The following is a 20,379-nucleotide window of genomic DNA, read 5'->3' as shown; positions in this document are numbered from 1 at the left end:
TATTAAAGTTCATTATTTCTACGATAACATCGTCATTAGCGATTTAAAGTCATATTTTTAGTAAATCAGATTGTAGTTATGCCTGACGGCTCTTTGCTTACTTAATCTAATAAATTATTTTAAATTAAATATCACGTGTCTCAAACGGTGAAGGAAAACATCGTGAGGAAACCTGCATACCAGAGAATTTTCTTTATTCTCAGCGAGTGTGAAGTTTGACAATCCGCATTGGGCCAGCGTGGTATTGGCCTAAACCCTCTCAATCTGAGAGGAGACTCGAGCTCAGCAGTGAGCCGAATATGGAACGATAATTATGAATGTAATAAATTATATAAAAAACCACGTTATTCCTGTTCCCGTGATAATGCGGGGATAAATATAGTCTATGATACTTACAAATAAAGTGGCTTTCTAGAGGAGAAAGCGTTTTGAAAATCAGTTTAGTAGATTCAGAGATTACCCCTAGCATACCTCTTAATTATATTAGAATAGCTAAATTCAGTTTAGTCATATCATTTATTTGCAACTAGCAGACACCCGCTTTCGGACGCTCTTTAATCCAGCCCTTACATAGCGTAGTATGTAGTAAAAATGGAGTTACTTCTCTCGTTCTCCCAACATTTTCCTTCACTGCTCTGCTCCCATTGGTCATAGCGTGATGAAAATTATACTATAACCTGTCCAGGGATATGAAAAATAAGTCTACCAAGTTTCGTTAAAATATGCCGAGTAGTTTTTGTTTCTATAACGTATAGACAAACAGACAAAATTTTTACTGATTGCATTTTTGGCATCAGTATCGATCACTAATCACCCCCTGAAATATATTTCAGAATTGAACTCTCTATTTATTATAAGCATAGATAGGTTCGGCTGAACAGATCTGATGGAAATTGGCAAATGTATCTCTAGATTACAGTCAGTATTAGCACCAATGTTACTATTTATCCCGAAATTGTCACAGCAACGGAGTCTACGCAACTGAATCTTCGAGGCACAGCTACTATTTTACAAAACAAAGTTAGCAAGCAGAGATAGCTAGTGAATGAAACTGCCTAGAGTATTCCGTTCGTTACTTGGGCTTCTGTTTTTTATGTTATAAGCTAGCGCTTGGCTGCAATCACGTCTTCTAAGCTAAAATGCAGCATGGAATGCGCTTGCCTAGAAGTCTTATATGTTCTCTAATTCTTATTATATAAATATGTAATATGTGTTATATTTTCGGCACCTAATCACTAAACCAATTTTGATGAAAGTTTTTAAAAGAGTGAATGTGCTTCTGTAAAGAAGAAGAAGAAGAAGAAATATACTTTATTGTACATTAAAAACAAAAATAAACAATAACTTATAATAACACTTAGAAACTAATGTACAAATGGCGGTCTTATCGCTAAAGAGCGATCTCTTCCAGACAACCACTGTGGAAGAGAAAAAAAAAACGTAAGCACCGATTCGGGTATACGCACACAAAAAATAAGAAAAGTTAAGTAATTTAAATACATAAATATTAAGCAATAATACATAATAATAATACATAGACTATACTTAACTACATCATACATATATACAAAGAAATACATATATACATACATACATACATACATACATACATACATACATACATACACACATACATACATACATACATACATGAAAACCTGCAAAACATAAAAACAAGACGGCATCTAAGGGAAGACAAAAGAAAAATAAATAAACAAAATAATTCAAAAATAATAATAAATAAACATAATACACATACAAGCGTAATTTGGATTAATAAGTTAAATTAAAAGATCAGGGAGGAAAAAAGTGCATGTTTACCAGCCGTTTGAAAGAGTTAGGCTTCTGTAAAGTTAAGTTTATAAACATGTTATAACCATATCCTCAAAATAAGCAATAGACCACAAGGAGAAGTAAAATTCTTGTAAAACTGTAAGTCAGTCTCATAGTTAAATAGTATGGATTTTCATAGGTAGATTAAATAAATCTGGTGTAGCATATTCTGGATAATTTTGTAAAACGAAAAATTAAAAATAATGAAAACTTACCTGATTATCAATGTACTTGATATACCGCCGGTTATTCAACACGCAAATGAGTATCAGATTGCTCAAAACGATGGCCATAGACAAGGCGAATATAAAGAACGCTCTCAGTATATCTTCGGTCGCTGGAAAAGTGGTGGGCCAGCCTTTGCCGTTGGGCCAACAAGAGCTGTTAGAGAGAGACGGCGCTACCAGCAATGCGCCTTTAGTCGATTCGAACATAGTCGGCGCCTGCAGCTAGCAGCGCTCTTTTTAGTTGAATAAGTCATTTAGATCATATGAAATGTTATCCGTTGCTTCAACCTATGTTTTGTAAACTATTTTCCCGTGTATTCCTATCTTTTGATTCGTGAGTCTTTGGACTCATCTTGGATGTTGGAGGTTTGCGATTTGGTATGATGTGGATCTGAAACAAAAGAAAATGTATAATGAAAGAAAAGCTATATGCTTAGATTATTATTACATACGAGTAGGTACAATAATTTAAAACAAGCTATATGTCTCTCTGCGTGATCGAATCAGAAATGAGGAGATCCGCAGAAGAACCAAAGTCACCGACATAGCTCAACGAGTCGCGAAACTAAAGAGACAATAGGCTTGGCACAGTGGTCGAAGAACCGATGTGCGAATGACGATAGAAAGCACAGTGTTGGTCGACCCCCCGTCAGGTGGACTGACGACATCAAGCGAATCGCAGGGATTCGCTGGATGTATGCGGCTCAGGATCGTGATTTGGAAGTCCCTTCAAAAGGCCTATTGCCTGCAATGGACGTCCATCGGCTATTACGATGATGATGATGATGATAACTTATAATTGCTAAGAACAGTCTATACATTTACTAAGGTTTCTTTTTAATACGGGAAAGTGAAATGTTTTGCTGTAAATAAAGGCAATATTTTATCATGTATTGATTAGAAAATGTAATAAAATAGTTTTAACTTTTTTTCTCTATCGGTACAGCTGGTATTTTTTTGTACTATTTGCACAATTTACACCTAAAAGATGATATAAATTTTTTTATTTAACCCACACAATATGCAGGAAATTGAGACTCGAAAACAGCGTTACGGAAGAACAACTTGCAATATTGAAGCAAATTCGCCTCGTTCCAAGCAATTCCATCTTGCGCAAATTGTAAGGCATCGTAAAGGCTGGGAAGCGAATCGCGTAGTGCCTAGGTTTTTTACGTCTAATATAATCGTATCGGGAACAAACCAGATTTTTGTTCAGATAATAATATAATCAAACGTAAATGGCTTCCTTTTCTGAAAATCAGTTGATCTGTTTTTATTTGAATTGTGTTATTCAAATAACAACTGAATAAACAGAGTTAAATTTTATTTATTTTTTATTTATTGTTCGATGATCAAAGCTTTTTATGACCTCCGATTAAATAGCTTACCGACAGCTGAATATCTCGAAACCAACAAGACTTTGCCAATTTCCTGCAGGAAATAGGTTCATTTGAAGAAATTATTAGTTTGGGTCACTTTGTGTTGAAAAAGGTTATCGATTATAGAGATAAAGGCATTAATTCCAATATCAAACGAAATCAACATCAAAGAAGGTTAAACATCAATCCATTCCAAACATTCCCAGATCAGTATTCCGTAATAAACTAATCAATTTTACATTTGGAACCTTTTTATGTTTATTAAAAAGTTAGTGTTTAGGAAAAAATAATTATATAATATTATCTACTAACATTCAAAATTTCCTAAGCACAAACACCAAAAGAACCTCGTATAAAAACCCATTTTGTTGCTATAGGGTAGGTATATTGATAAGTAAAAAAATCAATCATCATCATTATCAACCCATATTCGGCTTACTGCTGAGCTTAAGTCTCCTCTCAGATTGAGAGGGTTTTTTCTCTGGTATGCAGGTTTTTTCACGATGTTTTTCCTTCACCGTTTGAGATACACGTGATATTTAATATCTTAAAATGCACACAACTGAAAAGTTGTAGGTGCAGCCCCGGAGAGGATTCGAACCTACACCCTTCGGAATCGGAGGCAGAGGTAGTAAGAAATGAATAACTAGTAAATTTCCGCAAAATAATTAAATATTTTTTTCATCTATATTAATATTATAGAGACAAACTTTGTGAGTGTGTAATGTTGTTGGGGTAATATCTGAATCTACTAAACTGATTTTGAAATCCTTTTACAAATAGAAAGCTATATTTTATCCCCGTATTCCCATGGCAACGAGAACTACGCGTGTGAAACCGCGGAGCGTCTGCCATTCGTCGGAATTCTTAAACATATCACGAAAACAAAAATGCTCGAAACATTTTCGTTTAAATGATAACATGAATAAAGTTTAACAAGTCTCTAGCATAAAATATACAAGCGTAATGCGTAATGAGAGTTGGCTAAATATTTCCCTCGTGTGATAAATTCTGATATGAACTTTGGTGATACCATATCTAAATTTCACACAAAATGTTAATATAAAATATAAAGAGACATGATACATTCAGTCGTTCCATTATTATAACAGTGATTTTTAAACAAATGAACACATGAAAATTACAGAAAACCTATGTTGGAGTAATAATCATTATAAGAATACATACCATCATACGTGTTAAGTGTTAAGTAGTGTTTTTGCGATTTTATTATAATTTATTCAAAAATATCAGTAAAAGCCTAGTGGATATGACCTCTGCCTTCGATTCGTAGGTTTGAATCCGGTCCGGGGCATGCACCTCCAACTTCTCAGTTGTATGCATTTTAAGAAAATAAATGGCATGTCACAAACGGCGAAGGAAAAACATCGTGAGGAAACCTGCATACCTTAGAATTTTCTTAATTCTCTACGTGTCTAAAGTCTGCCAATCCGCATTGGGCCAGCGTGGTGGACTAATAATTTGCCTTATCCGTCTTATTCTAAGAGGAGACTCGCGTTCAACAATTACCCGAATGTGGATTGCTAATGATAAACTTTCCTTTTGAATCACTGTCTAATGATGAAAACAGCAAAAGAAAAGCGTAGATGCTTAGGACGATAAGCAACTTTGTTTTTAACTAAGTACGTTAGGAAGAAGACTCGAGTAGATGTTGTAATTTTTTAACATTTTATTAAGTTAATTAAGTGGCAAAGTTATACTCATGTCATGAAAAACACTTTCACCATAGTACCAAGGAATATACATAATATTTTATATCATTAAACACTCGTTGTGTTAGATTTACAACGACGTAGTTGTGATTCATTAAGGCTGTAAAAACATTTTCGAGATTCGACTTTTCCTCATAATTGGAGTAATGCGGGCTTAAACCAGGTCGAGGGTGTTTTTGAATGATAAACTCGGAATCAATCCTAAATTAATCAATTTGGGTGGTATTTTTTATATTTTTTAAAGACTTGAACATTCATTCGGAGCCACGATTCGGATGGTCGAGAAATATCAAACTATTTTTTATGGTTTCGAAATCAAAAAACCTTATAGTTTCGCGATTTTTTTTTTATTTTTAGTATGTGTTTCATTTCCAGTTCGTAAAATATTATAATAATTCTAGAAGGAATTCCAGATCTATACCTATACTAATATTATAAAGCTGAAGAGTTTGTTTGTTTGCTTGAACGCGCTAATCTCAGATACTACTGGTCCGATTTAAAAATTCTTCCAGTGTTAGATAGCCTATTTATCGAGGAAGGCTATAGGGTATATATTATTCTCGTATTCCTACGGGAACGGGAACCACGCGGTGTCAGCTAGCAAAAAATAAGATGCAAAATGATTTGTATAATCGTTATCAATGACCAAACTATTGTTATGTAGGGATGAAAACCCACTCATTGTTCCATTTGGTGGGTAAAATAATAAGTGCCCTCACAAATAAATATAATAGGTACCTAATATTTGATTTCCTTCAGTAATAACCAATGTATTATATGAAATGGGTTGGTTAAACGGTTTTCCAGGTGAAGTGCTTTATTGAAAGCTTCAACAGAGCGAAGTTCTTGACCCTTGGGAACGCGGCATAGACATGAACATTGAACACTTATATCGGCCATTCACCAACAAGTGCTCTCAGGTTATTGTCAAACACTTGACTTCAAAATCAATGCTAACATTTGTACCTACCATACCAGTATAAAAGTCCCTAGATTACAATACGGATTTGAAATTTATTCGTTATACAATACTTTTTGACGTGACATTGTCTTATAATTCGATGAAGCGAGCTGCACGCTCGAAAAAAGATGACGTCATGCGTCGTTCCCTCGCTCTACGGTTGCCAACTTTTTTTACAAGAAATAAAGTATATTCTGGTCTATGAAGATTATGAAACAGTATTTTAGAAAAACGAACATTTTCTCTTTAAAAATGGACCCATTCCATCAGTATTTTCTTATGACGTTGTCACGTTCAACGATCGTCAGTAAACCGACTTTACAGACAACCGATTTTTTTTAACTGGTTGGTGGACTTTTCTTTTTAAATTATTCGAACTCCAAATAAAATTTTGTGTTTCATAATTCTAACTTGTGATAAAAAAAATTACCAAAAATTTCAAAAGACTTAACAATCTCAAAAATTAACTGAAAAACCAAAAACAATATCGTACGTATACCTTCTGATCACTTTGAAGACAGTACCAAGGCGGTGACGTAGTAGTTAAAGCCACTTCTAAAAGAACCACCGAACTATATACACGAAAATAACTGTCTGAAAATCCTAAAACTTTATGATTTAAATAAACATCTTAATGCATCTTCAAAGTGATCAGAAGGTAGCAAGTACGATGTCTATTTTTGTTTTTTAGTAAATTTTTGTGATTTTGAAGTTGGTTTATTTTTTTTGTTAAAAAGATTTTATCACAAATTAGAACTATGACACAAAAACTTTTGATTTATTTTTGTTTTTTTTTAAGTTTTTATTTTTCTGTTTTTAGCTCACTATGCTAAATTTTCACTATATTAAATTTCGTTATTTTAAGTTTAACACAAAGTTACTAAAACAGATTCTCATGAAATTTGAAATGAAATAAAATGAAATGAAATGAACTTTCTATTACTTTCAAACATAAAAAAATTTTCAAAATTGGTTAAGAAATGACGATGTTCTAAGTTAACAAACATTAAAAAAAAAACAACAACAACAACATACGCTTCGAATTGAGAACCTCCTCTTTTTTTTAAGTCGGTCAAAATGAAAGTGTTTCCGTTAGATATACATTGCAATATGCGAATTTTCAGTTTATATCTGTAACGAAATTCTTTAAATCACTAAATTGATTGCTTTTTAAATCCAGCGGACATTATTTGTTATCTAGGGTGAACTATCTGTATGTATCCAGAATGCTATCTACCTTCTGCCCAGGAATTTTAAAATCTTCAGCATTTTACCCGGAAACAAGTGTAAAACAAACTCACATTTATCTATACTAATATTATAAAGCTGAAGAGTTTGTTTGTTTGAACGCGCTAATCTCAGGAAGTACTGGTCCAATTTGAAAAAACATTTCAGTGTTAAATAGCCCATTTATCGAGAAAAGCTATCAGCTATATATTATTCCCGTATTCCTACGGGAACGGGAACCACGCGGGTGAAAAAAGGAATAAGTAAGATTTTTTTATTGTTAATCTTAATTCTAACATAGAAATCCTTAATAACGGTTTATAAACTAACATTGCGACGGCAATTTATCGCTGCCAACTATTGTTACACTCCGGTTCAACTGTCTGTTTCATTTCCCGCCTCTTTCTGTGTCACCACTCGTGCCAACTACGTCATGTGGGAATAACAAATGTCAGGGAACATTCACATAAAGAAATGTTCCATTAGTTGATGGTGATAATAGGATTAATTCTTTCTATATAATAGCAGTTCTCAGTGAGCCGTGATAGCCTAGTGGGTATGATCCCTGCCTCCGATTCTGGAGGGTTCGAATCCGGTCTGGGACCTTCCTTCAACTTTTCAGTTGTGTGCATTTTAAGAAATCAAATATCACGTGTCTCAAATGGTGAAGGAAAACATTGTGAGGAAACCTCCGTAACAGAGAATTTTCTTAATTCTCTGCGTGTGTGAAGTCTGCCAATCCACATTGGGCCAGCGTGGTGGACTACTGGCCTTATTCTCTCTACTACTCATTCTGAGAGGAGACTTGAGCTCAGCAGTGAGCTAAAAATCTATTACAGTTCTTTTCATGTATAGAATGGTGCGGGTGACAGTTCGTTTCACTCTTGAAAGTTTGCCGCGATTCATGAACAGTACGTATTATGAACGTCGTACAGGCGACTGTCACCGTACCCATGCTATCTAAAAAAACAATTTAGTATACCAATTCAAAGACATAATAAAAAGCTACATGGTAAATTTCTTAGTCCGCAAAGACATGCGTCAATGACGGAAGAGAGACACGATTGATGACGAAGCAAGCTACGCATTAGGTGATATATGACTTCATTTAGGATGCGGATGCTTTGGTGGATGAGTAAATGAGCTTTTTTATTTGACATCTTGTTGATTATTCGACATGGTTCTGACATTAGCGTCAGGAACACGTTATTTGAGACATGAAATGGACTCGAGATATGCGATGTTTTCTTCCGAAGCTCATCAATTCTAATGTCATAGACTGCTGTTACAGGAAGGCCAGTGAGTAACTTAACCTGGTCAGACCAGTGGGTAGGCTGCGTGGCCGTTTTCCCTCTACCTTGCTCACCACTATTGGTTTATCCAGGTTATGGGGAAAATTCTCTGGTATGCAGGTTTCCTCACGATGTTTTTCTGTCACCGTTTTAGACACGTGATATTTAATTTCTTAAAATGTACACAACTGAAAAGTTGGAGGTGCATGCTCGGACCGGATTCGAACCCAACCCAACCCAACGCTCTGAAATCAGAGGCAGAGGTCATATCCACTGGGCTATCACGGCTAAAGCACTCAAACTATTAACTTAAATTCATAATTAAACTTCAATTTTTTTAACAGTTAATGTAGTCATGCTCACTAGCTTTAGCGATGTTGAGAAGGTAAGCCTATACGGATTTAAAATTTCAATTGTTTTCTAACTGTAGAAAGCTTTATAAAAATGCTCGTCTTACCCGGGATTCATTTTATTCCAAGTCCCCATTCCAAGTGCACCTAAGCCTCCGCGGGCGTATCTTTTCAAGATCCTGTACAGGTGCGTTTATATTGCGGGATACCTCTAAAGTAAATTAGGTAGGTACGTAGGTACTAAATACCTACCTATTAATATACACAGTACCTATATCTATCCATATATGAAACTATTTTTTTTTTCATTAAATCACAATATTATTATTTACTAGATAATAACACAATAATGTTAAATCTATACTATACTATATTTATCTCTCATTTATTTATTTCTCCTTTTTTTTTAATTTTTTTTTTACTACACTATATTATTATTATAAGGAGAAATAATTTGTATTTTTGGAAGTAACTAATAAACTCAAAAACTGTTGGGCCAATTTAAAATTTATTTGACCAATTAAGCTAAATTATAAGCTACATTATCAAGGAGTAACATTTATCCCCGGATTGAAATTATGCACTGCAAGGTTATGCTATATGAAAATTGTCTTTTTAAGCGACTTAAAAAAAGGAGGTTCTAATTCGACTGGTATTTGTTTTTATGTTTGCTATAATAACTTGGTCATTTACTCGTATTAACCACTTTTGAAAATCTTTATTTCTTTGAAATAAAGATTTTCCAGATTGGTCCCATTTCATTTTCATGAAAATCGGTTTAGTAATTTTGTGTTAAAATCAAAATAACTGAAATACGTCTTTGAAGTCGATTTCATTTTATCAGTGCCGGATCTAGGGGGGGGCAAGCCGGGGCCTATGCCCCGGGCGGCATGTTCAGGGGGCGGCCAAATTCACACTTTATCGACTAATGGATAAATCATCATTTACTTAACATGCCCACGGAATAAATAATAGCACAAGTCCAGATATTTCTTGACCAAAAACTCGACCGATATACTAAATACCGACCCAGAGCGCGGAGTAAGACCACAGAAAACATATGGTAAGACGTGCTACCCGAACATTACCTACATTTCGCGAGGTGCGTAGGCATAGTTCAAAATACGTTTTACTTTTCTTAGTTTCTTTTTTCTTTTATACGTGCAGAAAATACATCAATGGATGCATTATTTAAGCTATGTCCAAATGTCAATAAAGTGAATTTATTATATAAATTAATCAATTAGTGAAATTATATATACAGAATGATATAAATAAATATAAGTAGGCGGGGGCGGCATTTCTCAATTTTTGCCCCACCTAAAATATTTTGAAGATCCGGGGCTGCATTTTATACATCGTTTTTGCAAAATATAATATCCTAAATCAAGCCCATGGTTTGAAAACCACAGAATTACTAACTGTGTCAAAGAAATAAATAAAAAGGTCACAATACAAGCGCAGTATACCAATAAGTTTTGGTAAAAAATATTTACATACAAAAATAATAACACGTTTTACAAAATAACTAACAAAACCTCTTAAACTTTTTCCATTTACGTCCGCATATCATGAAGCCGTATTGCATGCGACTTTACACTAGTCCTATTTACGAGGTCTAGCTTTATAGCCGAGTTCACGTCGCAGCCAAATAGGACAAAACGTCTTTGACCTATTTCCTCAGTGTATTTCACTGTGACATTGAACGTTTTTAAGGAAATTTACTACACTCTTTGTACATTCTAAATATTGGATTGCTGAGATGCAACCGTATTCTTATGAGTATAAATCTAAAGAAGTTTGACTGGATTTGTTACATTAGTGGAATTAAATGTACATTTGTGAAGTGAAAAATGTTCACTAAAGGAAGTTGGGAAAGTTACTTATTTGAGATGAAGCAAATGTACTGTGGTCTTTGTCGTCCTTGGTCCAGCGATTAGTCTATTTGGCTTTAGGTCACGAGGCCCTGGGTTCGAGTCATAGATCGGGTGTAGTACTGAGCTTTACTTCCAATGAATGTTTAGTGAAAATTCGCAATCCAGAGTTACAAAGTTGGTTGGTCAAATCCCCGTGGCTCAAAAAGCGCGTCAAGTCTTGGGTCGTCGGTGATTGTCATTAACTCAGATATTTAATTTCTTAATATACAAATAACTGAAAATTAAAAAGCTTATATCATAATAATCATCATCATCATATCAGCCGATGGACGTCTATTGCAGGACATAGGCCTTTATAGGGACTACAAAACATCACGATACTGAGCCACCTGCATCCAGCGAATCCTTGCGACTCGCTTGATGTCGTTAGTCCACTAGGTGGGGGGTCGACCAACACTGCGCTTACAGTGTGGGGTCGCCATTCCAGCACTTTGGGACCGCAACGTCCATCGGCTCTTCGAACTATGTCTGTGTATGGTATACCGAAAAATAACACGTTAAATTGTAATCAGTATGTGCAGTTCACAATATATCAACAGTTTCAACATCGCGAGTGAGATTATAAACTAACGTATTTTACAATTCAACGGTAACATATACATTATTCCTACTTACATACAGTACAAAAAACACCACGTCACACTGTCTCATCTATAATCTATACTAATATTATTAAGCGGAACAGTTTGTTTGTTTGGTTGTTTTTTGATTGAGCGCGCTAATCTCAGGAACTAATGGTCCGATTTAAAAAAATATTTCATTGTTAGATAGCCCATTTATCGAGGAAGGCTATAGGTTATATTATCTCCATATTCCTACGGTAACGGGAACCACGCAGGTGAAACCGCGCGGCGTCAGCTAGTTGTAAATAAAATCTCATACAAATATTCACACCCACTTAACTTCATAAGAAAGTAAAATTAAATCACTTACAACCATTTCTATTCGACCCAAATAAAAATATATCGCGCCACAAAAAGATTTCCATTGCCTTAATGACTGCCGCGGGATCATATTTTTTAGAGGCTCGGGAAAGGCCAAAAGGCTGAAAATCAAAAACGATCCTTCCGTAACGGCGCCCGATAGTCGCTGTGGAGGCTGTAATTATCTTGACCCGCATCAATGGTACAATGGCGACCGCCCGCGGCGCCTCCGCTACAGTACAAGGGCTCTCCGAAAAATGTTATTTTCCTGGCAACTATGCAACATTTATTTTCTCGCTTAAGTTTTCTTTGGGGTGAAATTTATAATATTTATTTCCGCCAGTCGAAATTTTAATTGGCTGGTCATGTTTTTGCAAGATATATTTCGCTATATCATTTGTGAAAGTTGTTAACTTTTGGAAAAAGGAAACAATTAAAAAACCAATTAAATGACTATAGAAAGAAAGAAAAATGCGTTTATTTCGAAATTATGCCACACATCACATATCTCCAGTACACCAGGACATCCAGGACAATACCTTGCGATGTGTGGCATAACCCAGAAAATGGCCCCAGCTCAGGATAATGCTACGTGGCCATTTGAATTTGGACACGTAGCGCTGATTTTCAGTTGGAACCACAGATTGGGTAACGCCACGAACACAGCCAACACAACCTTATAATCTAAGCAAATACCTACACTGACATTAAACTGAAAAATAAACTTGATAATAAATAACCAAAAGGAGCTATATTCTTCTCATATGTAGGTATAGTATATGCAAATCTCTAGTAGAATTTCTACACGAGACTAATTCTAACAGATTCTAATCTGCCAACTCCACGATTATAATTTTATGTTTTATGTCCGGCGATTATCTCAAAAACTTTTGATCCGGTTGGAGGGTTATATTACTAAATCTCATATGTCTAGGAAAAGTTTTAGAATATTAACCGTTCAGGCATCAATCACAATCTTAGTGTATAGCTTATTCTTTTCATACCAAGATTAGCTTATAAACCAAGTTGTAATAATTATTTCAAAGAAATACAACCGACTGCAAATCATTAACTTGCCCACGAAACCAAAAAGGGAAAAATAACATTTTAATTTGTAGTATCGTGCTCTGTTAACCCGATACCATCACTGAGTAACTACGTAGAATGAATCATACAACTCTTGTCTATAACTAAGTATAAAAGCTTTATGAGTACGTAAAGTCGGCTTTGTTACGTCGAGTCTTCTTTAAAAACACTGGCTGCAGCTTTGCTCTATACTAACGTGATATAACAGAAACAATAGGTACTAAAATATACTAAGTGTTTTTAATCATGCTTCAGCACTTTGCGTTCCATTTATATTGCATTGCGTTGCATTTACTCGTATATTTAGTTGAAAGTCGTAAAAGCCACGAAGAAATTAAGAAACGAGATTTCTTGTTTAATCTTTTCTTCATCATCATCATTTGACACGTTCGCTGCGGTACGAGGTCAACTCCTCCTCGTACCGCGAACGTGTTAAATGCGTACACCTAGCGTCTTCTAGAGTTACGAGGTTGATGGACCTCGTACCTCTCACGTAAAGTTTTAGTATGAGGTCAAAAAACCTCGTATCGAGGAAAGTACAGTAAAATTTTAAAGAAGCAGCAAAGCATTATTTTAAAGAAATAGCGGACGCCCCACGGTTTTCTCGCGTAGTTCCCGTTCCCGTAAGAAAACGGGGATAAAATATAGCTTTTATCACTTACAAATAATGTGGCTTTCTAGTGGTACCTATTTAATTTTTTTTAATGGGTTTTTGTAGATCCAAAAATTACCCCCTGCTATACCACAACTAACACAAAGCACATCAGCGTACTTAAAAGTACGCATTGAATCATTGTAACACGCACCAATGACAATGAATTTAAATTTTCCTTTTGTTTCAAAAACAGCTGGCCTATTCACTAATTTGATCTTTATTAAAAACCTATTAAAATGAACATCATATCAAATAACCATCGCATTTTTCGCATTTCGTTAAGTTAACAAAAATGGCAATGTCAACTGGGAAATGTTAACTACCTACTTACTCTATGATATACATGAAGGGTTTTCAGTTAGGCACCCGATGATATTTTTTACATAGAATCTCAATTTTGATCGGTTAGCATTTAATATATAGTGAATACGAAAACAATGGACCTAAGAATTACTAACAACGGTTAGTAGTAGGTTTAATGTCAAAGTTAGTGAATTGGCCTGCAGAATTTGATAGGCTCCGTGGTGCAGTGGTACCTATGCGCGGTGGATTTACAAAACGGAGGTGCCCGGCTGGGCAGTTTGAGATTTAATCCTATCGGAGAAGACGAACCGCCAAGCGATTCGGTTTCTACACGGCATCGTAACGGAAAGCTACCGTTACGAAGTGTAGAAACCGAAAGGGGTTTTCATCCTCCTCCTAACAAGTAAGCCCGCTTCCATCTTAGACTGCATCTGCATCATCACTTACCATCAGGTGAGATTGTAGTCAAGGGCTAATATGTAAAGAATGAAAAAAAAAAGATACCTACGTACATGCTAACTCTACTCACTACAAGGCTAGCTATATCAACTCGATGTGACATGACACAGTTTTTGTTTGCCAACAGTTACGAGTATATCTCTCGGGCAACTGCCCGTTTCATTCCCATTTCCCTGCCGAATGTATCTCTTTTAGCCAACAACACAGATTAGAAAAAAAAAAATCTGGATATAAAATTAAAAACCATTACAATGTTTATTTTAGCTGTATCTAGCCAAGAATTGTCAAGAATCTGGCGAAAGATGACAAGGTTTCTAATTTTGAGAGTAATTAAAAAAACACTTGAATAATTAGAAACCTCAATAGCTCAACGATAAAAAAGCCGACCTCATTACCAAGGGGTCGCACCAACTCCTAACAATTTGTTCCGACTAGTTGAAGGGAAATGGGAATATTAATCACATTTAAAAAATATGGCATATAATAGTAGACGCCGCGTGGTTTCACAGACGTGGTTCCCGTTCCCGTAGAAATACCGGGATAAAATATAGCTTATATCCTTCCTCGATAAATTGGCTATCTAACCCTGTAAGATTTTTTCAAATCGAACCAGTAGTTCCTGAGATTATCGCGTTGAATCAAACAAACAAACAAGCAAACTCTTCAGCTTTATGATATTAGTATAGATTATATCAAATAAATTAAGGTGTTACCTGCTACCTCCCAAAGTCATCATGATCCAAACTAGTTGCCTAGCGTTGGTACTTGCCTAATATAGGAACATAACATAGGCTGACAAATTATTATCACCTTGACAAATTATTATCGCTTGACGGTACGTATTTGCCGGTAGGGCGGTAACTAGCCACGGCCGAAGCTGTCCACCAGCCAGACCTGGACCAATTAAGGAAACGAAACCCAAGAACTCGCATACCACTGCGCCACGGAGGCCGACAAAATACCTCAAAACCTCAATAGAATAGAGAAGACATTGCAATGTAATCCGTTCAATTAAGGCCAGAGTCATTGTCCATTTAGTTGTATGAATACTTAAAGTAAGATGACCCTAGCATACTTATAACTTTGAAAGCTCGTCCTAATGAGAGTTTCCCTCAATGTATAAGAAATGAGCTGATCCATTAGAGTTAAGAGTTAGAGATAATGAATAGAGCCGACGGCTTAACATGAGAAGTAACCAGCTTTGCACCTCTACTATCCATAAGTAGCATAATGACATCTTAACTAGGTAACATTTGATTTTTACACGCTTTATATTAGCTTCACTTGTAACGATGTCTGTAAAGAAATCTTGGAATCTTAATTTCACCTTAATTTTCGATTAGAATGAAATTTTGCACACGCTCTGAGTTCTGATGACAATACATAACTAGCTAAGAAACGTCAATACAAATCCAATATGGCGGCTTTCCTAAGATATCAAAATTAGATATCAAAATTATCTGCGTGTGTGAAGTCTGCCAATCTGCATTAGACCAGCGTGGTGAACTAAGACCTATCTATCCCCTCTCATTCTTAGAGGAGACTCGAGCTCAGTATCGAGCCGAATATGGGTTGATAACAACTAAGTGACCTTGCGCGTTTATATAATTAGATTTATCCCCGTATTCCTAATTTCCTACGGAAACGGGGACTACACGTAGAAAAAACATTGACATTATATTTTTGTGAGAAAGCTCATAGGTAAGTACTGAGTTGACAATGAAAACTTTGACTTCGTAAAATTTGCGCAGTTTCAATGTCACACATAATCTCGATCCCAGCTACTGTGACAAACGACGTTATATTCATTATAGTGTCGCCATTAACACTTATAACAAGATTATATTACGTCAAAGTTATTATAGCGAGCACATATAGCCTTTGGATCACGTCCAAGCCAACAGCCAAGAGCCCCGAGTGACCTTAACGCTTTGCGTCCTATACACAATATGTATACTTAACGACTAATGAAAACCGAATGTGCTCAGAAACTATAGGGTCTTATTACCTCGATTTGATTTTATCATCCAACTTTATAAATATGTTGTCTGTTTGTGGACCAGGTGGACTGACGTCATCAAACGAGTCGCAGGTATTCGCTGGATGCAGGCGGCTCAGTATCGTGATGTTTGGAAGTGCCTACAAAAGGCCTATGTCCTGCAGTGGACATGCATCTGCGGACATGATGATGTTGATGATGATGTCTGTTTGTGTTTTTGTCTTTGTATATAAGGATCGGTGACTAAGTCACCGTCATAGCTCAGCGAGTCGCGAAGCTGAAGTGGCAATGGGCAGGCCACATAGTTCGAAGAACCGATGGACGTTGAGGTCCCAAGGTGCTGGAATGGCGACCCCGCACCGGAAAACGCAGTGTTGGTCGACCCTGCACTAGGTGGACCGAAGACATCAAGCGGGTTGCAGGGAGCCAATGACTCAGATTAATTCCCTCTAGTAGGTATAAGGAGACAGGCTTGGCTCTAAAGTGGGTCATTAAAAATGGGTTGATGATTAGAATTTAGACTATTGTGAGTGTCATTCATATTAATTTATCACACTAACATTATAAAGGCGAAAGTTTGTGTGTAAGTGTGTAAGTATGTTTGTTCCTCTTTTACGCCGTGGTTGCTGAAACGATTTAGCTGAATTTTGGAATGAAAATAGATTTTACTCTGGATTAATAAATAGGTTTCTTTTCATCCCAAAAATCCATGGGATTTGTGTAAAACTGAACGCCACGCCGACGAAGTCGCGAGTCCACTAGTTATGAAATATGGCTAAAACTCATCTGATACAATATTGGAGATGTTCAACTAGTTTCGGGCCCTTAATCATGAACTGGTTCTTGTAACGCGGCACGATGACTTTAAATCCTGCCTCGTTGCACAATGTATCACGTGAGTTTTAGGCGTGTTTCATATTGAATCCATATGATTAATTTTACAGAAGATTGAATCCATAAAATAACTATACTGTCTACCATAGTTTCAGTAGCATCTATCACATAATTATGATCTCAATATTAAATAATTTATGGCAGAACCTGAAATCCATGTCTATTACCACAAAATTCCCTCTACGCGCGCTGCCAACTATTATTAAACTACCCAATGTAAACCACAGGAAGCTATTAACGATTTATAATTCTCAATACATATTACGAGTATTATATCACTACATAAGTACCATATTCATTTTCATATGAATACAAACATTTAAATTTTCTTTATTTTCATAGATATAATAAACCTACTTCTCGCTCGCAATAGGGTAGTTGACTCATATTAAATGTTATATAGGTAAACAACATTAATTTCGTATATGTTAATGAATAAGGGTCGAAAATATTTCGATATTAATTTAATAAAAGTTAAAGATTTCTTAGGAGTCTAAAAATCATGTATTTTAAAAAAAAATCCAAACCTCAAAATCTTCTATTTTTTAGTGTCAGAAAAGTAATATTTTTGTCAAACGCTCTGTTTTGTAATCATGACCGATAGTGTTTTCGCTCGTATTGTCAAATAAATATTTAAATATTAAAATTTTCATTTACCTAATTCCGTCTCAAAAAAATATGATTTTTTTTTTCAATCTAGTTGAACGATAATTATATATACGACCATTCAAAAAAAGTGTCAACTAGCATATTTAGCTATTTCTTTGTATATTGTCAAATTACTGCGTAGGTATAAAATTTTACTTGTAAAAGCTAACAGCAATTACTTTCTCCATTACAATTTTTAAATCCTCCCTTGGGCTGGTATTACTTACATAACAAGGCTATAAAGGAAAAGTTTGAGATTTACTGCGGGATATTGTCAGCGTATTTCGGCTAGCAAGTTACCACATCCGAGGAACGTGGGCGACTATCCGGTACGAACTCACCGTGCCAGCAAGTCTCACAATCGAAAACATCATTCGACATGGTCTGGTGAACCCGTGTGTACGGGATTTTTACGAAAATCGAGCCAACTATTAGAATGGGATTTTATGTATTTTTTTAACCCTCCCAAAAAGAGGGGTGTTATAAGATGGACGTGTCAGTCTGTCTGTGCACCATAGTTCCGAACGGATGAAGCGATTTCGATTTAGTTTATACTAGCGGGCGTCCGCGACTGCGTCCGCGCGAAAGTAAACGATGTAAACTTTTAACTACCCCTGCCCCTACCCTATTTCTACCCTACCCTACCCCTACCCCTACCTTAACCATTAAGGCTGCACACGCGACGGAAGCTTAAAAAATGGAGGAACTTCTCCCGTTTTCCCAACATTTCCCTTTACTGCTCTGCTCCTATTGATCGTAGCGTGATGAAAAGTATACTATAACCAGCCCAGGAGTATGAAGAATAAATGTACCAAGTTTCGTTAAAATCCGTCGAGTACTTATTGTTTCTATAACGAACATACAGACAGACAGACAGACACACAGACAAACAAAAATTTTACTGATTATATATAACAGAGTAACATTTTGTAAGTAATGAATAGGCAATACCAGTAGCGCTATTTTATACACATATACACATGAAAGTTATCTCACATACATATTATAATAATTTACTCGAAACTAAAACACAAACGAACTAATTTATAATTTTAGTCTGACTGTCTGTTTGTTTGGACTAACTTCTGAAATGGCTGAAACGATTTTAATGAGAATTTCACTAAACATAAAGGGGGACATTAAAACCACATATCGGCTACTTTTTATCTTACAAACAATCCATACTTCCCTTGGGATTTGTAAACAATAGACTTTCATGCAAAGTCCCGGGCGTCGGGTAGTTTTCGAAAATAAGTGCATTAACACTTACGCTGCGTACGAGGTCAATTGACCTCGCACGTCTAGTGTCGTCAAGAGATACGAGGTCGATGAACCTCGAACCGCACCACATAAAGTTTTAGTATGAGGTCAAAAAACCTCGTACCGCACCAAAGGAAAGTAAAGAAAACTCAGTGCCGCAGCGAACATGTTAATATAAAAAAAGTAGAGACATAAAACAAGTGTTGAGAAACCCTCCAAACGTAGTGACGACACACCTCGTTAAGGCCTATTAGCACTCACTCTGGCCTCCCGTTCAAAGCTATTGATTTTCTATTATCACCTGCCGTTAAACCAAAAGTCTTATTATCTGTTCAGCTAAACGGATCATCTATTTGAAAAGCCGATTTATTAACCTCCTTTATAATTATTCTGAACCGTACATTAAAATTCATAGACGCGTAGGGTTCAGTATACAAGTACTAAGTAAATATGTTAAAATCAATTAATAGGTAGTTTGGAAAAATAAGAGGTTCTACCGGCTGGTTGACATTTTTGGGTAGGGCATTGGAGGCATTAAATATCCTTGAGGCATTTACATAACTTTAAATTAAATAGCAGACACTTGCGACTTCGTCCGCGCAGAATTCAGTTTTTCACAAATCCCGCGGAAACCATGGATTTTTCCGGGATGAAATGTGCCTTCGTGTTAATTCAGAGTTAAATCTATTTCCATTCCAAATTTCAGTCAAATCTCTTCAGTAGCCGCAGCGAAAATGAAGAACATACACACTCACACACATACTTTCACACTCACACACGGACTTTCGTCTTTATAGTATTAGTGAGATAGTTTAAAATGTTAGACACAAAACTTACAACTGGGTAAAAACAAGCCCGTGTACTTGAAAAATATTCCGAAAACCACACACGCTAAACATCCCAAACATACCTACGTGATGAGTGCTATATTCATATAAAGTCAACAAAATCGTTTCTTATCGAAATTTCGTATTCAGCTTCCGTAACACAATATGTAAGCTATGACACACTCGCTATTCAATATTCAATTACTGTTATTGGGTGCTGAACATTTCTTCTAAAGTTCTTCCTGTTCCGTTGCCCCGGAGAATTTATGTCAAAAGTTTGGAAAAAAATGATAAACCAGGTTACTGCTCCGACATGAAAGGAAAACTTATTCTCTTGACTAACTTGAGATATAGTTAAGTGTAGTAATATATTTTTAAGTTGATTT

At 35.8% G+C, this 20,379-nt stretch overlaps 1 protein-coding gene across 1 annotated transcript in view; it reads right to left on the bottom strand.

Moving 5' to 3' along the window:
• Positions 1 to 20,379, bottom strand: part of LOC112043114 (trace amine-associated receptor 6) — a 66,217-nt gene that overhangs the window by 12,378 nt on the left and 33,460 nt on the right. Inside the window, exon 2 of the mRNA XM_024078394.2 lies at positions 2,049 to 2,451. Within this exon, the coding sequence (XP_023934162.1) occupies positions 2,049 to 2,267 (219 nt within the window). The 5' untranslated portion in view covers positions 2,268 to 2,451. The remainder of the gene's footprint in view (positions 1 to 2,048; positions 2,452 to 20,379) is intronic.

This window comes from Bicyclus anynana, chromosome 13 (genome assembly GCF_947172395.1).
Source record: "Bicyclus anynana chromosome 13, ilBicAnyn1.1, whole genome shotgun sequence".
NCBI classification, from domain to species: Eukaryota; Metazoa; Arthropoda; class Insecta; order Lepidoptera; family Nymphalidae; genus Bicyclus; species Bicyclus anynana.
Note: the sequence above shows the minus strand (reverse complement) of the source record. Positions and strands in the feature narration are given on the sequence as shown.